The 26,336-nt window shown below is 40.5% G+C and overlaps 1 protein-coding gene across 3 annotated transcripts in view; it reads left to right on the top strand.

The window, feature by feature from the left end:
• The window catches only part of BEND7 (BEN domain containing 7), a 67,022-nt gene that overhangs the window by 14,762 nt on the left and 25,924 nt on the right, over positions 1–26,336 (top strand). The window contains exons 1-5 of one of the 3 annotated variants that reach the window (XM_083575306.1): positions 1,602–1,644; positions 2,088–2,171; positions 10,375–10,674; positions 21,425–21,547; positions 22,117–22,382. In XM_083575306.1, the coding sequence (XP_083431432.1) occupies positions 10,413–10,674; positions 21,425–21,547; positions 22,117–22,382 (651 nt within the window). In that variant the 5' untranslated portion in view covers positions 1,602–1,644; positions 2,088–2,171; positions 10,375–10,412. Of the gene's footprint in view, positions 1–1,601; positions 1,645–2,087; positions 2,172–10,374; positions 10,675–21,424; positions 21,548–22,116; positions 22,383–26,336 lie in introns of those variants that run through there. The other 2 variants (XM_083575304.1, XM_083575305.1) reach the window with 2 other exon arrangements.

Genomic DNA, 26,336 nt, shown 5'->3' with positions numbered 1-26,336 from the left:
ACAGCGTGGTTATTTCAGGCAGGGAACAGAAGAAACCATCAATTCCAGGGACCCTGGGATCTGTAAATATATACATCTCCTTTTGTGCATAACACTTCCCTAAGACCACATAAATCCTGTTGCAAAAATGTGCTTAGGATTAGGCTGTAAAAATGAGTTAGGCTGTCAGTTTTTGCATTCTCACTTGGAAATCATTTCCTTTGAAGGCAGTGGGACTGACTTCTTAGTAAACGTGTCCAGAATTAATTTTACACTTTCTTATTCCTAGAACTTAATAAGAGCTGGAGTTTATGTAGTCTTTCTCCTAGACTCTTACAACATCCCTTATTGCCATGGATGAAAGGCTGAGGTTGGCAGGTAGTGTCTTGCCTAAAGCACCCCCCCCCCCAGGTGAATAGATTGCTGAAGTAGGATTTGAACTCGGGGTATACCACTCTTTGTCTTTCCCTTATGTAGCTCATATTCTCTATTTCTGCTGTGGCCTTTTTTATCTTGGGGTGTCATTGTGCACCTTTAGACCCCCTTCTCTCCCGTGACCCTCCCTTGGTTTACAGCAATGGTTTTTAAAGTGTTAGATGGGCCTGGGTTGGCCCAAGACTGCTTGTCTTGGTTGGGCCAGCAGGCTAAGTGCCAATAATTTAATGTAATGTGCTAGATTTGTAATGCCTTATCCCTTGTGTTTGTGATCACTCCTATGAGGACGATAGCTCTTTTGTGTAACCCTTTTATTCCCTAGGGTCTGTCTCACAGAGACTTCAAAGCATTCTGTGAGTTCATGCAGACTAACACCCTCAATCATTTTTTGATTGCTGACCTCTGAACTGAGGACAAGTGTGAGCCCTGCTAGAAGAACCATCTGTCTAGTTGTTTTCTTACTTTGAAGAGACTCAGTGCAACGAAGTTTGTGAACCTCCTGGTCTATAGCAGAGAGAAGAACAAACATGCAAAAGGTGGTGTCTCCTCCATAAGTAAACATCTTGAGTAGTCACTCAAGGCAAACTCAGTCATAGAATGATAGAATTGTAGGGTTGAATGGGACTACAAGGGTCAGGTCATCTAGTCTCAGTGGGGGGGGGGCTTGAACCCATGACCCTGAGATTAAAGAGTCTCATGCTCTACTGTCTGAACTATCCCAGTCACCACTAATCTTTGCTGATGAGAGCAGGGATTAGGGACCCATCATTCGATTTCTCTGATATTTTTGCATAGAGGAGATAGATTGTCAATAAACTAGTTTTGTTCTGACATTAGATCACACTTCCATTGGATGTAATGGATATTCCTTATACCAGACTCCACTGTTACTGAAGATTCCTTATTTCTGAATATTTAATCTGTCAACTGCAAGCCTAAGGACAGAGTGTGCTAGCAGTAGGGTCAGAAACAAAAGCCAGGAATATAGTCTTCCTATAAATGCCTGCCATAATTCCTTTTTTTCTGCTTGCATATACCTGCCTGTTTGTGCCTGCATAGGTATTATTACTTATTCACTATGTAGTTGTGATTAAAAAGGGAGCTTCCACATTCATTGTATGTATTCAGTTTTATTTGAATTTTTTTATTAATTTCCATTCGTAGAGCCTGATCTGTTCCCGTTAGAATTCATTGGCAACCTTCCCAGATAAAAGGCCAAAGAGCTAAAAGGTTATTCATTGAGCTTCCCACTAATTTTGTCATCAGGCAAGACTTACAAATTTCTATTTGTCTGTAAGGATGGCACACTTTTCATTTCTGTCAAAATCTCCCATGCATTCTGAAAGACACAGCAAAAGACAACACTCCAGATAGTTGGTGTCTGCTATATTAATTTATTGTGAAAATGAACACCACAAGTGAACCCCCAGACATAGCTGTTTGCTGAAATATGGAAAATATTTTGGTTAAGTGCCTTCAGCAAAAGCAGAGGGCTTTATTTGTTTTTAGGGAGGGCTGACACAGAGCACGTTTTCATTGACTGATCAGATGTGCATGGAATAAAAAAGCAGATACATTGGGAGATTATGAGACAAAATTGTAACATCGTATTCAGTGTTCATTTTTTTCCAGATCACTTGAATTCTAATTCATCTCCCTATTTTTAATTCCAGATTATCACCATGAGGCATACAAGATCCCTGACTATAGTAATGATGTTAATGGGGAGGCCAAAGAAGCGCAACAATTTTATTTAGGTATGTTCTCACGTTGATTAATTTCTAAATGGCACATTTGTGGCACCAAGCATGTGGGTGGGTGATAATTACTGCATGCCTATAGGAAGTACTTGCCATTGTTTTATAGGATGTTCTTTTGAAATGTCTTTCTATTTTGCCAATTGCCAGCATATCTTTTATTAACATTTGCTAAAAATGCTGTAATTTGAGACATAAATGTTTATTAGTGTCTACCCACAATGCTAATTATCACTCACCCAGAGAACAAGATGCTGACTATGTAGTTTGCAGCTCTGTGCTCAACCCATTTACATTGCATATTTGCTGGCATGCTTCACTGGCAATAGTTTGTGTAATTGGGGCATTACATCTTTGACATCTGGATAACAGAAATTCAATTTCCAGGAAGCCACTATTTGTTTGGTTTTGCTTTGGCCATGGGTGGGATTAATGTGTTGTCTTAATATAATGTCCCTTCACCTCTGCAAACATGGCACTTATCTTAACCACAGCCAAATTAAATTAAATCAGCTGTCCAAAATGTGTAAAGAAAATAATGAAATATTGTTGTCTTCCTAACTGAAGCTTGATAGGACTTTATCAGTGAATTGCTCATAACTGTCATGATTGCCCCTACTATGATTCTGACCCCCTATAGTTCAAGTGCTCATACCTGCTGTAATGCAGAAGAATCCTAGCTGCTCTTGATCCATCTTATAAAACATATTTATTGCTTAATGCCAAAGATTTTAAACAGTTAACCATAAAAGTGCTTAAGTTCTCCTATGGAGAAGAATCAGACACTGCAGAATTCAGTGCCTCACTGCTGTAAACAGAATTATTTAATTTCATTCATTGCTGCCACACGGATCCTTCAAGTGGGGCAGCAGCTACACATGAGCTACTTCCCTCCAATGTTGTGCTGTGCAGTGGTCTCACAAAGTCCCCTGCTGGGCCTGGTAAAATGGCTGTGTTGGAGAAAGTGTGACTGTCACCAGAGACTCACGTACTGTGCCATCAGCGGCATGGTAAGATATGGGGGTAGATAAACATTTCTGAATCTGTTATGCAAACCCACAAAGGTGCATTGGTTCTGTTGTCTGTTTGTGGTTTTAACATTTGAAGCATCTTTTTTTACGTCGCTTGTGGTAGGCCTTTGGCTTTGTCCATAGGGTTAAGGGTTATTTTGGCATAGCATGGCAAGGTGTGAATTTATTTTACTTTCTTTAATGGGTTTCAGATTTTTGTCTCCCAAAAAAGACTCCATAGAGCTATCAACTTCCCTCCATTGCTAAAAGTTCTTAAGAGTCATCATGCTTCTATTGCTTTCCTCTGCCTTCTGTGGAATGCATTGCTTTCCAGAAGCACAGGGAAACATGGGTCTGTTGTAAACAATTTTTACAATGGTTTTAAACTTGCAATTGAGATTCTGCTTTTGAAAGGTTAATGTAGAAAACTAATTATGCAACCAAATGTGTGATGAGACATTTATCTGTGTAATTAACAATGAAGAACTTTATAGTTTCATAAAACTGAATGCTACACTGTGTGCAGTCTTCAATGTGAATTTATTTTGAAGAAGTGCAGAAAGCAGAGATGTTTATGGCTGATATAAAGTGGGACTGAAATATGCTGTAGTGCAGGTGTCTGTGTGTTTTACTACATTTTTGTTTTGATGAATTAGATTTTGGTAGACCAATAACTTCATTTTGCCAGAATAAAATGAGTGAAGTGGGCTTGTGGTAGGGAAGGGCTATATAGTGTAAATGATCGTGAAATTCTATACATGTTTATTTGGAAGTAAATCCTATAAAGTACAATGAGGTTTAAAAAGGTAAAAAGGTAAAGGACCCCTGACAGTTAAGTCCAGTCGCGAATGACTCTGGGGTTGCAGCGCTCATCTCACTTTACAGGCTGAGGGAGCCGGCGTTGTCCGCAGGCAGTTTTTCAGGTCATGTGGCCAGCATGACTAAGCCGCTTCTGGCGCAACAGAACACTGAAACCAGAGCAGCGCACGGAAACGCCATTTACCTTCCCGCAGGAGTGGTACCTATTTATCTACTTGCACTTTGTTTTGGCGTGCTTTCGAACTGCTAGGTTGGCAGGAGCTGGGACCAAGCAAAGGGTGCTCACCCCATCATGGGGATTAGTACCGCCGACCTTCTGATCGGTAAGCCCAAGAGGCTCAGTGGTTTAGACCACAGCACCACCCGCGTCCCTCATACAGTGAGGTTTACTCCCAAGTAAATGGGTATAGGATGTGTACCCTCAAAGCACATTGTCCTAAAAACAATATTTTTAACCATAGTCAATCAGAAAAAAATTAGCAGTCCATATTATTAAATTTACTTTCATCTTCTCTTTTAATAGCTACAATTGCTTATGTAAGTGTTGGGTCAAACACACACTATTTTCTGAAATCTTGGGACCAAATTCCAAATTACAGTGGTACCTCAGGTTACATACGCTTCAGGTTACAGACTCCGCTAACCCAGAAATAGTGCTTCAGGTTAAGAACTTTGCTTCAGGATGAGAACAGAAATCGTGCTCCGGCGGCGTGGCTGCAGCAGGAGGCCGCATTAGCTAAAGTGGTGCTTCAGGTTAAGAACAGTTTCAGGTTAAGAACGGACCTCCGGAACGAATTAAGTACTTAACCCGAGGTACCACTGTATGTAGTAGGCATATCATGTGGACCCCAATGTAAAAAAGTTCACTGTCCTTAATTATTGGTTCAGGTAGGTAGCCATCTTGGTCTGACGCAGTCGAAAGAAATAAATAAAAATCAAAAAATTGTCCCGTATTTGTTGTGGGTATAAGCTTTCATATTCTTCACTCTAAGGTGCTATGGGACACTCTAAGGTGCTATGGGACAATTTTTTAATTTTTATTTATTTCTTTTGACTTAATTATTGGTAAATTGCTGTGTCAATGATACTATTAAAAAGATGAATATTGTGTTTTTTATTGCTAAATTTCCTACTTGTGGAAGGAAGCCTGTATTGAGGCTTCTGTGCATGTTGAACATCTTCAGGCCTTGAAATGCTATGAACTGGCCTGCAAATATTATTCAAGGAGATCAGCAATGTTCTGGTATCCTTGGTGGAAGAGAAGGCAACACTGGTATCCAATTATACAGTACACTTCTCCAAAATAGGGAATGATCAACAAAATTAATCAGGGTCAGAGTAACCATGTTCAATTCCTCTAATGAGAAATAAATAGAGCAATGATTCTAACTACACAGAACACTCATTGGAAGGAACATAGGAGTCAGCCCATTGGTCCATTAGACTGAGTCAAGTCATTGGTCCATTTAGCTCAGTATTGCCTACACTGACTGGCAGTGGCTTTCCAGGTCTTCAGGCAGAAGTTTTCCCCAGCTGACTCTGGAGATGCTGGAGATTAAACCTGGGGCCTGGTGCATGCAAAACCGTTGTTCTGGCACTGAATTGTATTGTAGTTCTGTTCTGCTTAAGGTGACATTTTGGAAATAAGGCTCTTCTTGCTGAATAATAGATACAAGGAAGCATTTACCTGTCAGAGTAAATAGTGCATGGGAGGGTTCCCTGACAAAGGCGTTACCAGATGTGTTGGGAACTACCTTACGATACTAGGCACTACTTCACAGTGTTAAAACATGTTCTGTACATTAGTTTGTACATTAGTTTGGTCTATTTCACCAGCTCTCCTATGGAGCTCTGTAAGAAAGATTTTACCAGCATAGGCCACTGAGTTTAAGCTGTTTATTTAATTTATTTTTATTTATTTATTCAATTTGCATACCGCCCCATACCCGCAGGTGGCTTAAGCTGTTGGTGCTTCTGATTCCTTGTAGGGATAGGAGCCCATTTAGATTGGTTTGCCTTTGGAAACTGATGGAGCAAGGTGGTTTCCTTATAGTTCCACCACTATACTTTCCAGCCAAAAGGGCTGGCAGTTTTGCTGTGCTCTCTTTGATCTGTGGAATGCTGAAGTGGCTCTGTTAACAGACACAATTGCTACTATACATAATATTGTATTGATCTGACCCTTGGTATTCTGGGGAGCTTGTGGTGATGAAACAGTTGCAAAGACAACTTGAATGCAAGTGGAAGAAGATGCAGAATGAATCTGACTAGACCCATTTGAAGGCTGATGGAGAATAGAAGTCTTCTCTGACACAGTGTCTGCTCAGTGTCATCCAGTTGAGCCTTTTCCCAGATAACTGAGTAGGCTCACACATTTGGATAACTGGGAGATGAATTGGAACTCCTGGTACAGCCCACTGTTAATTATTTGCCAAGCATTTTCCAGGTAAAAATCAATGTCTTCTGCTTTGACTTGTACTTCTGGTTGACAACAGTACAAATACCAGAAGTTTTTTTAGCACCATTTTGCTGCAATTGCTTAGCTCATTTTTAATTATTGCAGCCTGAGGGTGACATAGTGCTTGGAAAGGTTTGACCTACCTTTAGTGTGCTTGACCCTTGGCCACCTTGGCTGATAACATCTAGCTAAAGGGGAGGTTAATGCCACCTTGTGAGAGGGGATGGCCCATGCTGCCTTGAAGGAAGTTGTTGGACAACTCTTCCTAGGACCTTTCAGATTTGTCCAACTATTGGACATTGGTAATCTTGGCCAAAGCATCTAAAAGGGTGCAGAGGCACCACATTTCAGGACATTCCTAGATAACAATGTTTTTAGGACTGAGACTTCCTTGGTTGTACTGGTTGATGACATTTGCCAGAGAGATAGAGGGATTGTGACCCTTTTTATTATCTTTGAGCTCTCAACAGCTTTCAGTACTATGGACTGTGTTATCCTTCTGGATAGCCTGGCATGGATGGGAGTTGTAGATACTGTGCTCTGGTTGCTACTCCTCTCTCATGAGTTAGTTCCAGAGGGCAAAGGTGGGGGGATTTTTGCCCAACACTTTCACATCCATTTTATTTACAGTTCTACAGAGTTCATTTTTATCTCCCATGCTAATTAACATCTACATGCAAGCATTGGAAATGGTCATACAGAGTTTGCTGATGACCCGCAACCATATTTCTTCTTTTCATTTACAACAGGCGAAGTAGTGAATGTTCTAATCTAAACAGTGCTAGAGGCAACTAAAACTGAAGCCAAATCCAGTTAAGATGGGCAGTGTAATTGACCGTTGAGATGATATTCAACCTGTATAGACAGACATATATAGGTTTGCATAAGGGCTGTGCACAACACACATTAGTTCAGTGGTGATGCTGATTATGATAATATAACTATTCTGCCCTTCCTAAGCAGATAAGGACATGAAAATAGCAAGCTGGATCCAGCCAATGGGCCATCTAGTCCAGCATCCTCTTCTCACAGTGGCCAACCACATGCTTGTGGGAAACCAGTGAGCAGATAAGAGCACAAGAACACTCTCCCTTCCTGTGGTTTCCAACAACTGGTGTTCGGAAGCATTGCTGTGTCTCCAGCTTTGGAGGTAGAGCATAGCCATTGTGGCTAGTAGTTACTGACAGCCCTCTGCTCCATGAATTTGTCTAATCAAAATGGGTTGTATACATACCTTCATCCAGATGAGCAGAAATCTCAACAAACAGCGCCTCCACATCTAATCTGCATTAAACTTCAGCTTGTTTGCCCTCATTAATACCAGATCAGCCTCCAGATGCAGGTTTTAAAATATATAACCTTTCCAATAAAATGTTTAGGGCAGCGCACAACAAACATTAAAATACAATAAACAACAAATCAATAATAGCCACAAATAGAGGGCAGAGCCATCAAGTATGTAGCTCAAAGCCACAGTTTCATTTGCCAGGAGCAGACCTCCTCCAGCCCCATGCCGGTGTAGCGTAGTCACTAAGAAACTGAGCCACCATCTAGGAAGTCCCTGGTGTTCTTGCCTCAGCTATGAACGCCCTAGGTGGCCTTAGGCAAGCCATTGTCTCTCATCCTCAGGCACATTGGTAATATAGGTATAACACTGCTGACCTACCTTACAGGGTTGTTGCAGAAGACAGTGTATGTGAAGTGCTTTGAATAGTTGAAAGAGCTATACAGATTCTGAGTAGTATTGTTGTCACCCACACAGAATCTTCCAGGGAAAGCCCCATAGAGTCCAATCTAGCTGAGAGCTCCATCCATGTTCAGTACTCTCCACAAAAAGAGTATTGTAACGGGGGCAGATTAATAAAGGGAGTATAATATATTAAAGGGTCCAGATATGACTCAGAAGGGCTGCTCATTTCTGCTTCAACAGTGTTTATGCTGCTTATGATGGATTTCTGCAGATCACAGTAGACTCTTTTCTCCCTAGATCTTCCCCAGCACGTCTATCAGGTTCCGGAGGCTGACCAGCCACTGTGAAAAGCTGTGAAAGCAGAAGATTAGACTTTTGGCATTTTGTTTGTTTAGTCCAAGTATGTGGAGAAAAATGCATGTGTCCTGCAAGGAAGTGACTTCAGTGTAGAAAATTCATCTTATGTGAATGGTGTCTGTTTTCAATATCCATTTCCACTCATGCTTAAAATGCTTGATGGGTTTGCTACAGACTTTTCCTACTGCTAATGAAATGTATTTGCATGCCTCAGTGGGCAAAATGGCAACATTCTGCTCCAAACATGCACACATTCAGTGTGAAATAAGCACAGTCATAAATAAAGTTAATACTCAGATGATGCCGAGTACATAATTGTTTTTAAATGTGCAGAGTTGTCATTAGAAACAGTGGCATTTTTCATATATATTTTTCCTTTTCACATTCTGAATTGCTATGTATCAGAGGCTGGCTATACGTTAGTCTGTGGATATTAAATAGGCAGGTATTAAATAAAATGTAACATTTTCTTTTATTATTAATTTTGTTGTTATTCCACCTTCTCCATCATTATAAAATTCCTTTGAACTAACAGCTCGCTGCTATGGATTGATCCTATGAGGGGCTAAGTTCTCAAGCTTGATACAGTAAATCAGTAAGCAGTGCAAACAAGTACCGTATTTTTCGCTCTATAAGACGCACCAGACCACAAGACGCACCTAGTTTTTGGAGGAGGAAAACAAGAAAAAAAAATATTCTGAATTTCAGAAGCCAAAACAGCAAGAGGGATCACTGCGCAGTGAAAGCAGCAATCCCTATTGCTGTTCCAGCTTCTGTGATAGCTGCGCAGCCTACATTCGCTCCATAAGACGCACACACATTTCCCCTTACTTTTTAGGAGGGAAAAAGTGAGTCTTATAGAGCAAAAAATACGGTAACTCTTTCAGAGTCTAGGCCAGGCTCAGTGCAAATAACCTCTCTTTGATTTCACAGTAGGTGAGTAGAAGGGATTGGTTTTAGTCCTCTGTGTTTTGCTGGTACTTCCAAGGGCCAGTACAGTTGTAAAATTAAGTGGTGTTAAAGGACGAGCCTACTGTTTCCCCTCATGTTCATAAATCCTGTGCCCAGGTTCAGTGTTATATCTGACTTGCTAACCCTGATTAAAACCCTTGAATGCCCCACAATTTTGGGGAGTGTGTGGCTCCTGTGGCTCTGTTCTTCTTACTCCACGTTGTTACATTTGCAGTAGCCTTAATGACTCTCCAGAAAGGTGATTTACATTTGTTTCTTGTAATGAGAATAGACTACTTTTTATGAACTATGACATTTTAAGCAGGTTTTATTAAACTGTTTTATTATCACTTACTGTACATCCCAACAGCTGTGGCATTGAAGCAATACAGTGGTACCTCGGGTTACATACACTTCAGGTTACAGACTCCGCTAACCCAGAAATAGTACCTCGGGTTAAGAACTTTGCTTCAGGATGAGAACAGAAATCGTGCTCTGGCGGCGTTGTGGCAGCAGCAGGCTAAAGCACTTTAGCAGGCTAAAGTGGTCCTTCAGGTTAAGAACAGTTTCAGGTTAAGAACAGACTTCCAGAACGAATTAAGTTCTTAACCCGAGGTACCACTGTACTTGATAATTTGAACTAACTTAAATGGTTCTGTGCATATATTTTTTAACTCTTATGCAGACTCAAACATATACTCTCTACGTTGTAGGTGATCATGTATTTAGTATCACATCTGCGTAGTATGCATGGCAACAAAATAGTTGTCTGCATACATATGTGTGTGTGCAATGCTAATCGGCATGCATTTCAGAAAGTAGACATCCTCAAAGTCCTCTGAAACGTAGTAATATGTATCATGTATCATTACCATTTTTGCTAATTTACTGTGATAACTGTGTCTCTGTTTTCTCTAGGAGATGAAAGCCGGGAAATTAAAAAACAAATTACAGGGATGAGAAGATTACTGAATGACAGCACTGGAAGAATATATCAGAGAGTTGGCAAAGAAGGAGAAAAACTGAAGGAAGAACCTCAGGACTTAGATTTGGCCTGGGCTCAGCGTCTGAATCCCCCTGCAGAAACCCAGGCAAACCTCCATCCAACTCAGAGTGGTACTTGGAATGAATTATCCCCCCAGATAAGCCACTATTCAGGGCAATATGGAACTCGGTCCAAAACCTTCCAAAATCAAGCAAAAACCGTAGGTGCAAATGGTAGGATCCACATTTATACATTTAAATCACTTCTTATTTGTTTTGTTCTTTTTAAAAAATGAGTGCTGAGTTACTTGGATAAAATAATTTGGCCATTATGTTAGAAACATAAGAATCTTCCTTATACTGGCTCATCTCAGTATTGTCTATCCTGACTGACAGTAACTCTCTGGGGTTCCAGGCAGTGTTCTGTCCCAGCCCTGGCTAGAGGCTCCAGGGATTGAATCTGGGACCTTCTGCATAAAAAGCAGATACAAATTCAGAGAAAGTTGTACGATTGTCAGCTGTAAAAAGTTAAGGTTTTTATGTTTGGACCCAAAGCTGATCTTAAACCTCTTTTAAATGGTTTTTTAGGTACACTGAAAATGCATTTTATATTAAGGCTACAAACACTATATCGTAATGATAGATTATTCCATAGGTAGGGAATCTATGACCTTCCAGATGCTGGAGAATTCCAACTCCTATCAGCCCCAGACAGCCTGGCCTGGAATGATCAAGTCCAGGTTCCCCACCCCTTCTTTAGTTCATGAATGGCCAACCTATGGCACAAGTAAAGGCATTTGTGGCACATAATTGGGGGCCTGCCTCCTCCATGCCACACTTCTGCCTGCGTGGTTCAGTGGACTACAGGGGGAAATATGATACGCAGAAGAAGGTGCTTTCATGTGCATTGAATGGCATGCTCTCGTTGCTGGACTTGGCGTATGGCTTGTTGGTTACCACCACTGTTTTAGTTGATTAATTGGAAGGTGTGTTTTGCTTCTGGCACTTAGTAATAATATTTCCATTTCATAACTAGATATAGCCTTCTTTTACTTGGTCAAAATTAATTTATATCATAGAAAGAAGTTGGCTTGGCTTTGAGGTCTGTATTGATTATTGCAATTATAGATGGGAAATGTGAATGTGCACCCACAAAATCCACCTTACAAAATTAATTGTTTTTGACTCTCTTATTAATAATTCCGCTTGCAGTGTTGGTTGCATGTATATAGACAAAGACATTGATGTATTCATCACTTGTAATAGATGCAAACATTCATCACTTGCATCTATTATATCAGTGTATTAATTTTCAGTTGTGCGGAAGAGGAAACAATACTGTCCCTTTTAAGTTCAGTTTCATTTCTGTTAGTGCATTGGCTCAGATTGAACACAGGAAGGATAGTACTACAGCATAGTACAACTTTTTTTTTCTTAACTGTATTATGTTTGTTTGCTTAGAAATGTGGAAAATGCAGAACAGGTATAGCCCCCACTTACACAGGGGTTACATCCTGGGGCCTCACGTGCATAAGTAAAGTGGGGATACCCTTTAAACACCCTCTTTGCCAATCTATACCAAAACTGCTGTATCCAAAAATACCCACAACTAGAATTGAACCTCTGGGACCAGCAGGAGGCTGGAGGACACGTGGGAAAGAGGTGGCTGCTGCTGCTGCTGCTGCACTACCCCACTTATCAGCTGTTAGGCGGGGAAGCTGAGCAGCATAAACAAAGCCCTGCTGTGCCTCCAGTCTCTTTGGGGCTTCCTCCGCCCTCACTGACATCCTCTTTGGGCTCCAGGTAAGGTCTCCTCGTGGGTGGGTTCTCTCTCCCACCATTTCTGTGCTTGAATTGAATTGTTTAATTGTTTCCCAGCACCGCTTGTGTACACGGTTTCATGCAAGCAGAACACATGTAAGTGGGGGGCGCCTGTATTGTGTTTCCAGTCATATGGCTGCTTTCTTAATGTGGTGGAGCAAGAGAAGAGTTCCATGTGCTGAAAGTGTTTAGGTTTCCAGTTGTTTCTTGTCTTTGTGTGGGATCGGATGCATTCCTTCAGGATAGCTGGTGCTCTCATACTGGGACTTGAGTCCAAAAAAGTGGCTAGCACCAGCAAGGCTATCTTCTCCCACTGTGGCAGTGACTTGCCATTTAATGAGCCTTTTCCTCTGAAGACAGAGAACTGCTCCTCTCCAGCGCTGAGTACACACACTGTACCCAGGAACAGGGGCAAAGAGCAACCCAGTTATTGTGCAGCATTCCTCCTTTCCTGGAGAGAGAGAGAGAGAGAGAGAGATGCTATGGTCTTTGAATTGAGACCTGAGGGGCAGAGTCTGTACAAAGGTTCAAATGTGTTTGTGGCATGCTTTAACTGACTGGGCAAATCCTGTTATTGGGCAGAAGTGTCTTCACAGGATAGAGAAGATAAAGGAATAGAAGGGAGATAATAAATAAATTAATAATAATAATAATAATAATAATAATAATAATTATTATTATTATTATTATTATTATTATTATTTATACCCCACCCTCCCCGGCCAAAACCGGGCTCAGCATGGCTAACATCAAATGTATAACACGTTAATGTGGAAAGAAGCAAGTAGCAACAATTCCAATGAACTGTAATACAGTATTTAGCATTTATAGAGCTTTGAAGTGTTCAAAGTCTTTCACATTACAACAGCCTTTGCCAACCATGTGCCCTCTAGAAGTTCTGAACTACAACTCCCATCATCCCCAGCCAGCACACAGACCTGGCTGGGGATGATGGGAGTTGTAGTGCAAAGCAGCTGGAGGCACCAGGGTGGCAAAGGCTGCTTTACAACAAGACCGCAAGGTCCGTGAGGCAAGGTTTGAAGTCAGCAGGCCAGTTGAGGCCCCTTGTGTCTCCCTGAGTCTGCTTGGTTATTGAATTCATTCCTGAATTGGCCCTTTGCATAGACAGAGTCCCTTAAGGCAAATCATATCACTTCCCTTCAGGAGCCAATATGTGTTCTAGTGAGTACTACAGGTTAGTGTGCTGTGAAACCTTCCTTGGAGGATTTTAAGCAGAGGTTGGATGGCCATCTAGGAGGGATGCTTTAGCTGAGATTCCTGCATTACAGGGGGTTGGGCTAGATGACCCTCAGGGTCCCTTCCAACTCTACAATTCTATGATTCTGTGCCAATCTTGAATTAGGTATTGCCTACACAACTCATTCCATGGTAATAAACAACTGCAATCCGAGATCTCTGGGGTTATTTATGTATTTACTTTATTCTAACAATTTGTATACCACTTAATCACAGTCGTCTCTAAGCGGTGTGAAATAAGACCAAACGTGAGTTAAAACTATATGGCTTTTGCATATGTTTCATCTTCATACAGATTTTTATTTTACTAAGGCTTTTGATTGTGCCTGTTCTGCCTAGTGGTTGTAATCTTGGGAATGGTGCATCCAGCTGGGTCCTGTTGTTGATATCTGAACACATAGAACAACCTATGTAAGCCATTCCATGCAAGGCAGATGGCATCTTCTTTATAAAAAATAAGCTTATTACTGACAACTTGACCACTCTTAATAGCACCAAAAATCTCCTGCCTCATGGTGCCCAACAATAGGACCGGTCCTTGTTCCAGTAATTTCTAGGCCAGTGTTTCCCATTGGCCAATGGCAGGCGGACTGTGGCACCAGCTCCATCCCTGGGGTGGATCAGACTGAGCCAGCCGGCTTCACTCTGGTCCGCCTCATGGGTTTATAATGCCAGGGCCTAGTCCACTTCCTCGTTTAGTTTTTAAAAACTGTTTGTACGTGTTTCATTTGTTGTGGAATGAATAAGGTGTCTTATTTACAGCAACATATTTCTTTACTATGTTGTAGGACATAGGTAGAAATATAGATACATAAAAGAATTCATATTTCTGTTTGTTCACTTAAAAGAAGGTAGATTTCCAGGGGGGCACGGAGTAATTTTGTTTCTTAAAAGGGAGCAGCAGGCCAAAGAAGTTTGAGGAGCCCTGTTCCAGGCTGTGGGAAATCTGTTTCATGGAGACAGCTTTTGTTAGTTGAGCCAGAGAAACTGGCAGCTGCTTTTGGCTTCTTTTGTTTTTAAAGGTGCTACTAGGCTTGCTATGATATTTTCCATATGAATATTGGGAATACAGTTGTGGTACTCACATATTGACTTTTCTGTCTGAAAGGCATCTGCGAAGAGAGAAAAACATAGCCTTGATTTTTTTTTTATTGCTCCTGCTGTTGGGCTGCTGTGCAGGCCAAAATAATTCACATTGGCTTCCTTCCATAATATAGAGGGAGGAGCAAAGCAAGAGGTAGTTCTTAAGATTCGTCACTACAAGTAGTCTTCTTAAAAAGTGAGAAATGAATTTTTAAAAAATTGTTAAATTTAATAAACAGACAAAAGTGCTTTTATTCTTTAGGTGATGCTTTGAACATTGAATAAGAACATTCTGTAAAGTGTTCTGTTTTACTCTTGTTGATTTGAAGAAAAATGATGGAAATGCTTTTTGGTTTTTTAAAAAAATCTCCATAAATATGCATGAAGTTAGCAGAGCCGTGCTTTTGATTTGAAATATTGGTGGTCTTTTTTTTCCATTTACTGTACACAGGGTAGATTTACATGGGTAATTTCTATCAATGCTAATGGGAATTATAATGTAAATCCCCCATGCCTCAGTAGGAAAACAGACCTTTTGGTTTTCAAATGGGGCTTCAGTACCTGCAGACCTCATTAGTAATGCATTATATTTGTAGCAGAAAAGATGAGCATGAATTTATTCCAAGGTTTGCTTTGTCAAAATTTTATCATGATATTCATCAGAATATTAAAAACTTGGAAGAGGAAAGGGACAAATTCATAAAATAATATTTATTTGCTAAGCTTGGTTCTCTAAGACACACAACACAGACAGACTCCGTTTTAAAAGCTGAAAAAGACAGGTTTTTTTCCCTTATAGTGCTCTGTTTCATAGCCCTAATAATATTTGTTTTATATTGTTTGATTAAACCTTGCTGTACAGACAGTTAGGAAATATAAAGACTCTGCTGCAGAATGAACTGGGAACTAGTAACGTGCAAAGCCAATGGAATTAATAGTTCTTGAACAGGAGGCTATATACTAAAACATGCTCATACAAGTTCAGTGACCTGTTGAGGATTTGTGGTTATCCTGGTGTTTTCTCTCTGACAACCTGCATGTTCAAACAAGGCCTTTCCCCCCCCCCCCAGTCTTGTGGAACTCCTTGCTAGATAGATGTATGCTTAGCTGCATACTTTTCTTTCCACTGCCTTGTGAAAGGTAGCTTTGGCTCTGAAGATCCTTCCTAAGGTATCTGGGACTAGTTTTGTTTTATTTATTTATCTATTTGATCAATATACCACCCTTCATCCAAAGATCTCAGGGCACTGTACAACATTGAAAACATAATTTATGCAGCATAATAATAACAGTCCCTCAATTTAACAGGCCATAAATTATTTAATGGCCAAATGTTTGGGTAAAGCTGAATGTTTTCACCTGCCGCCTAAAGACATATAATGATGGTGCCCAGCGAGCCTCTCTGGGGAGAGCGTTCCACAGACGGGGAACCACCACAGAAAAGGCCCATTCTCATGTTGTCACCTTCCGAACCTCTCAGGGAGAGGGGGCGTAGGAAAGAGGCGGATGACAAATGCTTCTTTCCTGCTAAAATATACATTTAGGCTGTTTTTGGTTTTTCCATTCTTTTATTGTGCAACCCTTTGTGTTAATGAAAAAGGGCTTTGTTTATTAAAATATTCCTGTGCCACTGTTCATATGTTATTACAAGGGGTGTGCTTTCAGCATCGATCAGCTGATCAGCGCTGAGAGCAAGCCCCTTGGAAGGCCCATGGCAGGTGGTTTGGAGCCACACTGTGCCTGCAAGCATTCAGAGGGGCTTTTGCTCATTGCTGTCAGCTGTTCAACGCTGAGAGCTTTAACGTGTGCTGTCAGCAGCCCCATCCACTGCAGTTGGAAGTTCCCAATGTGCAGCTCTCTAGGGTAGCCAATCCCAGAGACATCTTTACTTGCCCCACTCTTGATGTCACATAATGCTGTTATGTGTGGGGCAAGTGGGCATGGTTTGGAGGAAACGGCCTCACAGACCTAAGTAGGGCCCCTGCCTGGCATGATTAGGTCCCTGCCACTGACCTATTATATTGGCCCCATCATGGAAATGCTTTCTCCGTAGTCATTTTACCTGGACTTCATGTAGCAACTGACATTAGTTGTGCTGGAAACATCTGAAAAGACCTTTGTTTTTAAATACAGAAATTGATACCTGAGCCCAGGGTGGCAAGGTCTTCGTTTCTCAGCAGCCAGGAGCCATGGGAATGCACATACTTTCTGTTTTAAATTTAAATTTAAGGATCAGATCTGTACCAGAAATTGATAATGAAAATCTAACTGAGTACCTCACGAAGGAATTTACACAATTTTGGCCCTTGGAAGAAGAAAAGGACTTTAAAATTGTGAGCGCATTCAGACTGGGAAAGGGAGGGAGGAAGATTAAGTCGAGAGACTGTCTAATCTCCCTCAGAACGAGGGAGGAAAGAGACAAAATCCTGAGTGCGCACTTCAAGACGCCATTAGAGATCCAAGAATCAAGGTTGGAAATTTATAAGGATATTCCTAAGCATTTGTTGGAGCTCAGAGTGAATTACGGTGATCTGGTGCAACTTCTGAGAAGCAACAGGATTGTCTTCAGATGGGAATTCCCCCAAGGGATTTCATTTACCTTCAGAGGGAAAAAAGTTAAAATCAAATCGGTGGAAGATAAAGACAAATTTTTGAACGACTACGGAGAAGACCTTCAGAAAGGGATTGAAGAGCCAAGCGATCCAGGATCGGGATCATCAAGTCTAACACCTGCACCTGGGGAATTGAAAGATCCTAAAGACACGCCACTTCTGGGAGCAACAGGAGGAAAATAACACCATCTCAACATGTCTCTGCAACTACTAAGCTGGAATACCAACGGTCTAAACTCCCCGGAAAAGAGGAAGAAGGTTTTTCATCTATTAAAAAAGGAACAATTGGACATAATTTGCTTGCAGGAAACACATGTGATTAGGCTGCACAGAAAGGTGTTAATTAATAAAAAATTAGGCCAAGAATTTATCTCATCAGACAAGGTTAAAAAGAGAGGTGTGGCAATTTATGCAAAAGAAAGCCTATCACCAAAGCTTCTTTTTAAAGATGAACAAGGAAGAATATTGGCAATAGAAATCCAAACACAAGGAGAGAAATTTCTGATCTTAGGAGTTTATGCACCAAATGAGGGGAAATCAGAGTTTTACAAGAAATTGCATGAGACGTTGATGGACTTTATTGACTATAATAATATTATTATGATGGGAGACATGAATGGAGTGGTGTCTACGAACATGGATAAAGCACAAAGTCAGACCATAACGAAAGAGGGCAGACTACCAAAAACTTTTTTCGAACTGACTGACAATATGGACTTAATTGATATCTGGAGGACCAAAAATCCCCTAGGTAGAGAGGGAACATTCTTTTCTGAAGCCAAAATGACATGGACAAGGATCGACCAAATTTGGACAACTAGAGGCCTGGCACCTAAAATAAAAAAGGTGGAAATCTGCCCAAAAACCTGCTCCGACCATAACGCGGTAAAGATGGAAATGAAATTAACACCTATCGGTTCCTTCAGATGGAGGATGAATGACACCTTACTAAGAAACCAAGATATCGTAAGGAAGGCCCAAAAGACTCTGAAAGACTATTTTGAAATTAACATGAGAACTACGGTTGAAAAAAGAACGGTTTGGGACGCAAGCAAAGCGGTCATGAGAGGGTTCTTGATTCAACAGAATGCAATAAAAAAGAGATCTCAAAATGAGAAGAAAACGAAAATTTTGGAAAAAATAAAACAAGGGGAGAAGAAGCTAAGAGTTAAACCAAACTCAAAAGAGGTTTTAAGAGAGATTAAGTTATATCAGGTGCAATATATGAAATTGATTAATGAAGAAATAGAGTGGAAAATTAAACAAATGAGACAAAAGACTTTTGAGTCAGCTAATAAATGTGGGAAATTATTGGCGTGGCAACTGAAAAAAAGACAGAAGTTAAATACGATCACAAATCTTGAGATCAATGGAAAAAACATACAGAACCCGGAGGAGATTAGAAGGTGCTTTCAGGGATATTTTAAACAACTCTACACGCAAGGGCCGCAGAAAGAAACTGAGATAGACCAATTTTTAAGAACCAATGGATTACAAAAAATATCTTTAGAAAATAAATTAATATTGAACCAGCAAATCACAGAACAAGAAATTGAAGGTGCCATTCAGAATATGCAACTGGGCAAATCTCCAGGACCGGACGGACTAACCTCCAAATACTACAGAACTTTGAAAGATCTTTTAATCCAACCATTAAAGGAGGTGTGCAATGAGATTTTGGAAGGGAAAAAGGCGCCTGAATCGTGGAAAGAAGCATACATCACATTGATACCCAAGACAGAAGCTGAAAAGACACAACTAAAGAACTACCGTCCCATCTCCCTTTTGAATGTGGATTACAAAATTTTTGCAGACATTTTAGCTAGCAGACTTAAAAAAGTATTAATGGAAGTAATACATAAGGACCAGGCAGGCTTTCTCCCAGGCAGACACTTGTTTGACAACACAAGGAACATAATTGACATTCTGGAGCTGTTGCAAAGGAATATCAACACGAAAGCTGTTTTAGTTTTTATTGATGCGGAGAAAGCCTTTGATAACATCTCTTGGAGTTTTATGAAGAAAAATTTGAAAGGGATGGGAGTGGGTCAGGGGTTCGAAAATGGTATAGGAGCAATATATTCAGAACAAAAAGCGAAATTGATTGTAAACAATGTGGTGACTGAAGATTTTAGGATAGAAAAAGGAACACGTCAGGGCTGCCCTATCTCTCCATTATTATTTATCTCGGTCCTGGAGGTGCTGCTAAACATGATAAGGGGGGACCGATTTGTAAAAGGTATTCAGGTCGGAGCCAAACAATATAAATTGAAAGCCTTTGCAGATGATTTGGTTCTAACTTTACAGGAGCCGGAATCCAGTATGAAAAGAGCTTTGGAACTGATAAAAGAATTTGGTCATGTGGCGGGATTTAGATTAAACAAGGTAAAAACTAAAGTATTAGAGAAGAATTTAACCCCAATGGAAAAGGATAGGTTTCAGAATGAAACAGGTTTAATGGTGGTTAAGAAAGTGAAATACCTAGGGATTAATATGACGGCGAAAAATTTGAATTTATTTAAAGAGAACTATGAAAAATGTTGGGCAGAAGTTAAAAAAGATTTAGAAATCTGGTCTAACTTGAAGCTTTCCTTGTTGGGTCGAATTGCAGCTATAAAAATGAATGTATTGCCTAAAATGCTATTTTTATTTCAATCCTTACAAATTTTGGACAAGATGGATTGTTTCAAGAAGTGGCAGAGAGACATCTTTAGATTTGTCTGGCAGGGCAAGAAACCCAGAATTAAGTTTAAAATTTTAACTGATGCAAAGGAAAGAGGTGGATTTGCCCTGCCAGATCTTAAATTGTACTATGAATCAGCGGCATTCTGCTGGCTGAAAGACTGGCTGCTTCTTGAGAATACAGACGTTTTGGATTTGGAAGGTTTTAATAATGTTTTTGGGTGGCATGCATATCTTTGGTACGACAAGGTTAAAGCTCATAAGGCATTCAAAAACCATATTGTCAGGAAATCTTTGTTTAATGTCTGGATAAGATATAAAGACTTGCTGGAAAGTAAAACCCCAAGGTGGTTGTCACCTATGGAAGCTAAGGCTCAGAAAAAGCTCAATATGGAGGCTAAATGGCCAAAATATTGGGAAATTTTGGAACAAGAAGGTGACAGATTGAAACTGCAGAGTTTTGAAAAATTAAAAGACAAAGTGCGAGATTGGCTTCATTATTACCAAATAAGAGAGGCCTATAATTTGGATAGAAAAATTGGCTTCCAGGTGGATAAATCGAAACTGGAAACAGAATTGTTAGAACCAAAAACTAAGATTTTGTCAAAGATGTATAACTTGCTGTTGAAATGGAATACGCAGGATGAAACGGTCAAATCAGCAATGATCAAATGGGCGCAGGATCCAGGTTCAATTCCTGGCACCTCCAGTTTGGGCTAAAACCCTGGAAAGCCTCTGCCAGTCCGTGTAGACAGTACTGAACTAGGGAGGCCAATGGCCTGACTCTGTACAAGGCTGCCTTCTGTGTTCCTGTGCCTCCTGAAATCAAGTGCAGGAAGCTTTCAGACTTGAGTTGGGAAGCAGCTTATATATCAAATATAAATTTAACAAACACATCCTGGAGACAGTATGAAGTGCAGTAGTACAGAGATGGTTGACAACCTTCAACAGCAATACTTGAAAAGAAACTGGGAAGTAGGAGTTCACCGTCACAATGAAAGGGAAAGCTGTGGATATTTTCTGCCTTCATGGGACTTCTCTGTTCATGGAAATCGATGATGGAGGACTCTGTTCTTTTAATTTTTAATACTGTGAAGCAACAAGCGGCGTTCAATCCATTTTAGACTTGTTAGTTCTTTATTAAATAACTTATTACGCAGCCATCTCATTCTTTCTAAGGGTATTGTCATATGGAGGAAGGGCCTTTCTGGGTTGTTCCGCGCATGATGGAGCAACTGTTTCTGTAATGAGCTTCAGTGCTCTTCTTATCCACCATGAACTAGTTTGACAATAAGGAGGCCTGCTGTGAGCTTACATTGTGTTTGCTGTTTTGTGCAGACTTCACTATACCATGGAACGCTATTTGTGTGGGGAGGGGAATGGCAAAGCACACCCCTGCCGCCGCCACCTCACAGTGGAGATTTTAATTTTAGGTTTCAATTTCCTAACAGCATGTATGAGACAGCATTAAAACCCTGTGAAGACATTCTTGCCCTGCATCACTGTTTTAATTTCCCTTTTTTCTTCAGGAGAAATTCCGGTGGCTAATACTTCCTCTGGCTCAAATTGTTGTACTTGTAATTGCCAGCCAGCATTGCAAGCCATTCTTCAGGAGCTTAAAACCATGAGAAAGATAATGCAGATCCAAGCAGGTATGATAGTCTGTCTTTTCAACTATTAAGGTATAATTTTCAGTCTGCAGACAGACTGCCTTATAAGTGCCTTTTCATGAAAGCATAGGTCTTAAAGAAAGACTGCTGCCCAGATGGTATGGATCAGGGGTTGCCAACCCAGTGCCCACAGGTACTCTGAGCTTTCCTTTTTGAAAAAAGTGAGTCTCTAGCCCTCCTAGAAAGAAACTTATGGGGCAAAATGTGCAGGCAACATCTAAGCGATTTCCATGAAATAAGAGTGTTGTGGCCAAGTTGTATATTTTTCCTGGTACAGTACTGAGGAATGTTCCTGTTGTTACTAGACAACAACAGCAACAGGGTGTTGAGTGTGGGTATGATCTCAGTGTCAGCATGATTTTTGCGTTATGCCATGTTCCCCATAGCAGCTTCCCCAGCTGACTGCTCCAAAGAGAGTGCTCCGCCGACAGCTGTTGGTTCAAGCAGTTGGTTCTGATAAGAGAGTGGGAACTGGTCAGGAGTCTGGGCTGTGGTAACTGTCATCTTTGATACACATTTGGAAGTGTACTCACAGGTTTTTCTTTCTTCAGTTGCTGCTCAAAACAGACAACCGCCCCCAGTTCCTCTGGTTTGCACACAGAAATCAACACTTTCAAGAAAGAGAAATAAAAAGAAAAAAATACCTCCGAAGACTATTGAACCTCTTACTGTGAATAAAAAGCCCAGCACTGCAGAGAATGAAAAAAAGCTATCAGCAAACTCTGAAAGTTCTAGTGTGGAAGCTGCTGAATCATCCTCAAAGTTGGAGTCACAGGTTTCAGGATTTGGCATTGTCCTCGAATCTTCATCTTCAGATGTAAGTTGACCAGGTGCTGGCAGAACAGACCTGTTAAGAGTGCAAACCTCATGTCACGGGTGTTGTCAGTGGTGAAGTAAGTCTTAGGATTAGGCCGTAATGTCGGTTTCCCGTGGGATCTTTTCTACATCTGCAGGTTGCAACATAAGGGCTGACCATCCACATCCTTTATATTTTCAGGAAAGATCTGTATGCACACACTATATCCTAACAAATCCATATGATTGTCCAGTTCCTGCTTCATGTTTTGTACTCGTATGCCCCTGAGGGAATCATTCCAAAAACCTTTCTATTGAGCCTAGCATTGAATAGGCCTTGTTCATTTGTTCACAAGCATATTGGGAAGCATTTAGCCATGGGACAATTGAAGGAATTATTTTTTGGTTTTGCAGCTGCACTGTACATGAGTCTGAGGGAATCTAAGAGTTGGTGCTAAAGTACTAAGATAATGATATCCCCTCCTCCTCAAGAAAGTGAAGAAATCAGGGTTTCGGGGAAGGGGCATGCACGAGTTACAAAAGTCTTCTCAGTTATCCGCAGATCTTAAAAACTGACTTCTCATTCCTCTTTAATCAGATTAGCACAGTTGGCATTAGGAAAAAGTGCACAAGTTAAGTAGCTGCTGTTATTATTTATGCCGTGTCACCAGTGTACGTGCATAAGGTCAGTGGGCTGAAGGGAGAGATGAGATGGGGGGGGGAGGATGGTGAGCAAATGCAGAGGTGTTTACTTGGATTCAGTTTGGGGGGACAAGTAAGTAAGAGGTTTGCTACAGAAGATGAGTTTTGTTAGCATTATTGCAGTTGCCAAGGTAAAACCAGGGATGATGTTATAGAATCAAAGCCTCGCATGGGTTGGTTAATTTGATGTATCTCACAAGGGTCTTTGTGACAAAGATGACAAGGGTGAGGACTTTGTATGAAATGTATTCATTCTCACTGTAGCACTAGAATAGCTTGTTCTGCCTTACCCCTGCCATAGGTAATGCTAGAACAAGTGGAAAGCTAAAGCGATGTCACTTTTTTCTGTCCGTGTTAATGGTTATAATCTGTTAGTAAGAACTGTCCTGTGGAAGCAACGTCACAGGGCTGTGCAGAACCCTTTTAACAATAGAGAAGTGAGAGATTTCCTATCTGCTGACCAGAAGTGCATTCACTTGTGAGTTGAACTTGTGCAAATCACTGGTTGCGCCACTGGTGGTTAATCCTAACCATAAGACTGATCTGCCCAATTTTATACTCTCTCATGGCACAAAGAAAGCTTACATGTGAAGGTAGACTTGAAGTATCGGGGCTGAAATTGTAAATATCAAAATCTAGAGCCAGGATTTCAAAAGGGCACACTTGGCATTTTCTCCTTTTGAATTAGATGTTTGTAGAATGAATATCAGGAGAGCAAGAGGGTGGCTGGTTGGCTTTGTTTGAGCTTCAAGCAAATGATGGCTGAAAAGTTCACTGATGAGTAAGCTGATCATTAATTTCTTCAACGTACCTTTTTAATTTTGAGAAGACAGTTTCCAATTTCCTAAGTACAGCAAGCTCAGAGAACATAATTAAATTCCGTATCAATGATCATAAATGAAAGAAATTCTGTAGATAATATTGTACCTTTCTAGAAGTGCAAACTAATAATAAAAAAGAGCAGTCATGATAATTCAGTTACACAGATGTGAGCTACACCGGTAATTAGATTAGTGTGTCATCCGAAAGACTCTATGTAATGATACATAGCAACTGGTTAAATGCTTTTCTGTGGTTCTTGTATGTAATTATAATTACAGCCAGAAATGACTGTGCAAGGAAAGGATTGGAAACTTCTCTTTCAGTTTTGTAAGTGATTTTATTATTTTGACCTGTTTTCAGATTGCCCGTCAGTTTTCCATGTTTTGAACATACAGGTTCAAGGTTTGGTTTTTTGTTTGGGGTTTCTAGAGTGGCTACATTTTTAAGCAGTGTCTCATTGCTCAGTGAGTGAATTCAGGCAGAGTAGTAATTAATGCTGGATTTATTTATTTATTTTTACAGAATGATTCATCAAGCCTTGGGCTAATTATTTTAAAATGTTCATGTTTTACATCTTTAACCACTATTAATTAAAAAACAACAACAAAACTTGGAAGTTGCTCTGAAGGGCATTGGGTGAATCTTCTATCTCTGGGGGGGAGAGAATGCCATTTAGAAAGAGACTGGTGAGATTTGAGTTCATATTCTCACCTAGTCACGACCCTCATTCTGTAGTCTTTGGCAAAGGACTGAAAACTAAAACCATGAATGAAGCTTGCATTCCTTTAGGCGCTAGCTTGGGAACTGACCTTGGTGAACTCTGGAGGATTTCTGAGTATGGGATCATGTTTCAGTTCTTTATACACTTATATGAATCCCCTCTGTCAGTGGGATTTACATAAGAGTAAACATGCATAGGATCAGGTTGGAAGCCTGAGTTTACATCTCTCATTAATTTTCAGCTGGGGTGAATGGAATGGCTGGACCACTCCACACTGCAACATTTTGTTGCAGGCTCCACTTGTCCAATTTATATTAAATACATGTTAACTACATTATGTGAATTAGCCACAATTACAACTCTTGATATGTCTATAGGGTAACCTTCAAAGCTGAATTAAGTAATCTTTCCATTTCGAATCTTTCAATTTTAATGAAAGGGGAAGCCTATGTATGCAAAATATTAAGTAATTATCATATAGAAATTGCTTTTTAGAGAATGGAATGCCTTTGTATACAGTGCCTTAGTGATCCCAAGCCTTAGAATAGTGTTGAAAGACAGATCAATATTATTATCCCCATATCTCGGTTGGCTGGGGATGTGACATAGTGATTTTCTTTAAGGCCACCCATTGAAACTGTTTGCTGATTATTACAAATGGCAGCTTCATGGTCAAGCTAGTGCAAGGACCCAATCCCTCAACCTTTAGATTACCTCTTTTCTCTGTGCACAGAACAATCTTTGCAAAATATGTAGTTGAGGGTCGCCCTCAACACTTCTGGGGCACACTTTCAGTAGCCTCCTTCAAATGAATCAATAAAGTAAGGTCATTTCTGAACTACCAGTATGGGAGATGCATATGCCCCTGGTAGTGATCTGTGAGCTAAAGTTTGCCAACACTTTCCTACAATGCCTTATTGCCATACGGAAATGTTAAACTTGATTAACATTATTGACTGCACCAGTAATTCCTAAGTAAATGGTGTACTCTGAGAAAACTTCTACTGTTAAGAAATAAATTCATTAAATAAAAATTGTGAATTCCAAGCATGCCCATGCAGAAGTGGGTGTCTGGCCTGTTACCCAGAAAGAACATTTCCAGCATCTCCTTAACTGCAACTCCCCTGTAGCTGCTAAGGTCCTCTCACAAGTCCCTCAAAACAAATTAGAGATGAGCTTGCAGTATCTCCAAATCTGGGAGAGTTGTGTACAGCTGTAAACCAAATGGGCAAATGTTGTCCCTATTTTCAAAAAGGGGAAAAGAGAGGACCCAAATAATTACCGCCCAGTCAGTCTGACATCAATACCAGGGAAGATTCTGGAGCAGATCATTAAGCAAACAGTCTGTGAGCACCTAGAAAGGAATGCTGTGATCACCAATAGTCAGCATGGATTTCTGAAAAATAAGTCATGTCAGACGAACCTGATCTCGTTTTTTGACAGAATTACAAGCCTGGTAGATGAAGGGAACGCAGTGGATGTAGCCTACCTTGATTTCAGCAAGGCATTTGACAAGGTGCCCCATGATATTCTTGTAAAGAAGCTGGTAAAATGCGGTCTTGACTATGCTACCACTCAGTGGATTTGTAACTGGCTGACTGACCGAACCCAAAGGGTGCTCATCAATGGTTCCTCTTCATCCTGGAGAAGAGTGACTAGTGGGGTGCCACAGGGTTCTGTCTTGGGCCCGGTCTTATTCAACATCTTTATCAACGACTTGGATGATGGACT

This window comes from Podarcis filfolensis, assembly GCF_964270895.1.
Source record: "Podarcis filfolensis genome assembly, chromosome: 10".
In the NCBI taxonomy this organism is placed as follows: Eukaryota; Metazoa; Chordata; class Lepidosauria; order Squamata; family Lacertidae; genus Podarcis; species Podarcis filfolensis.
Note: the sequence above shows the minus strand (reverse complement) of the source record. Positions and strands in the feature narration are given on the sequence as shown.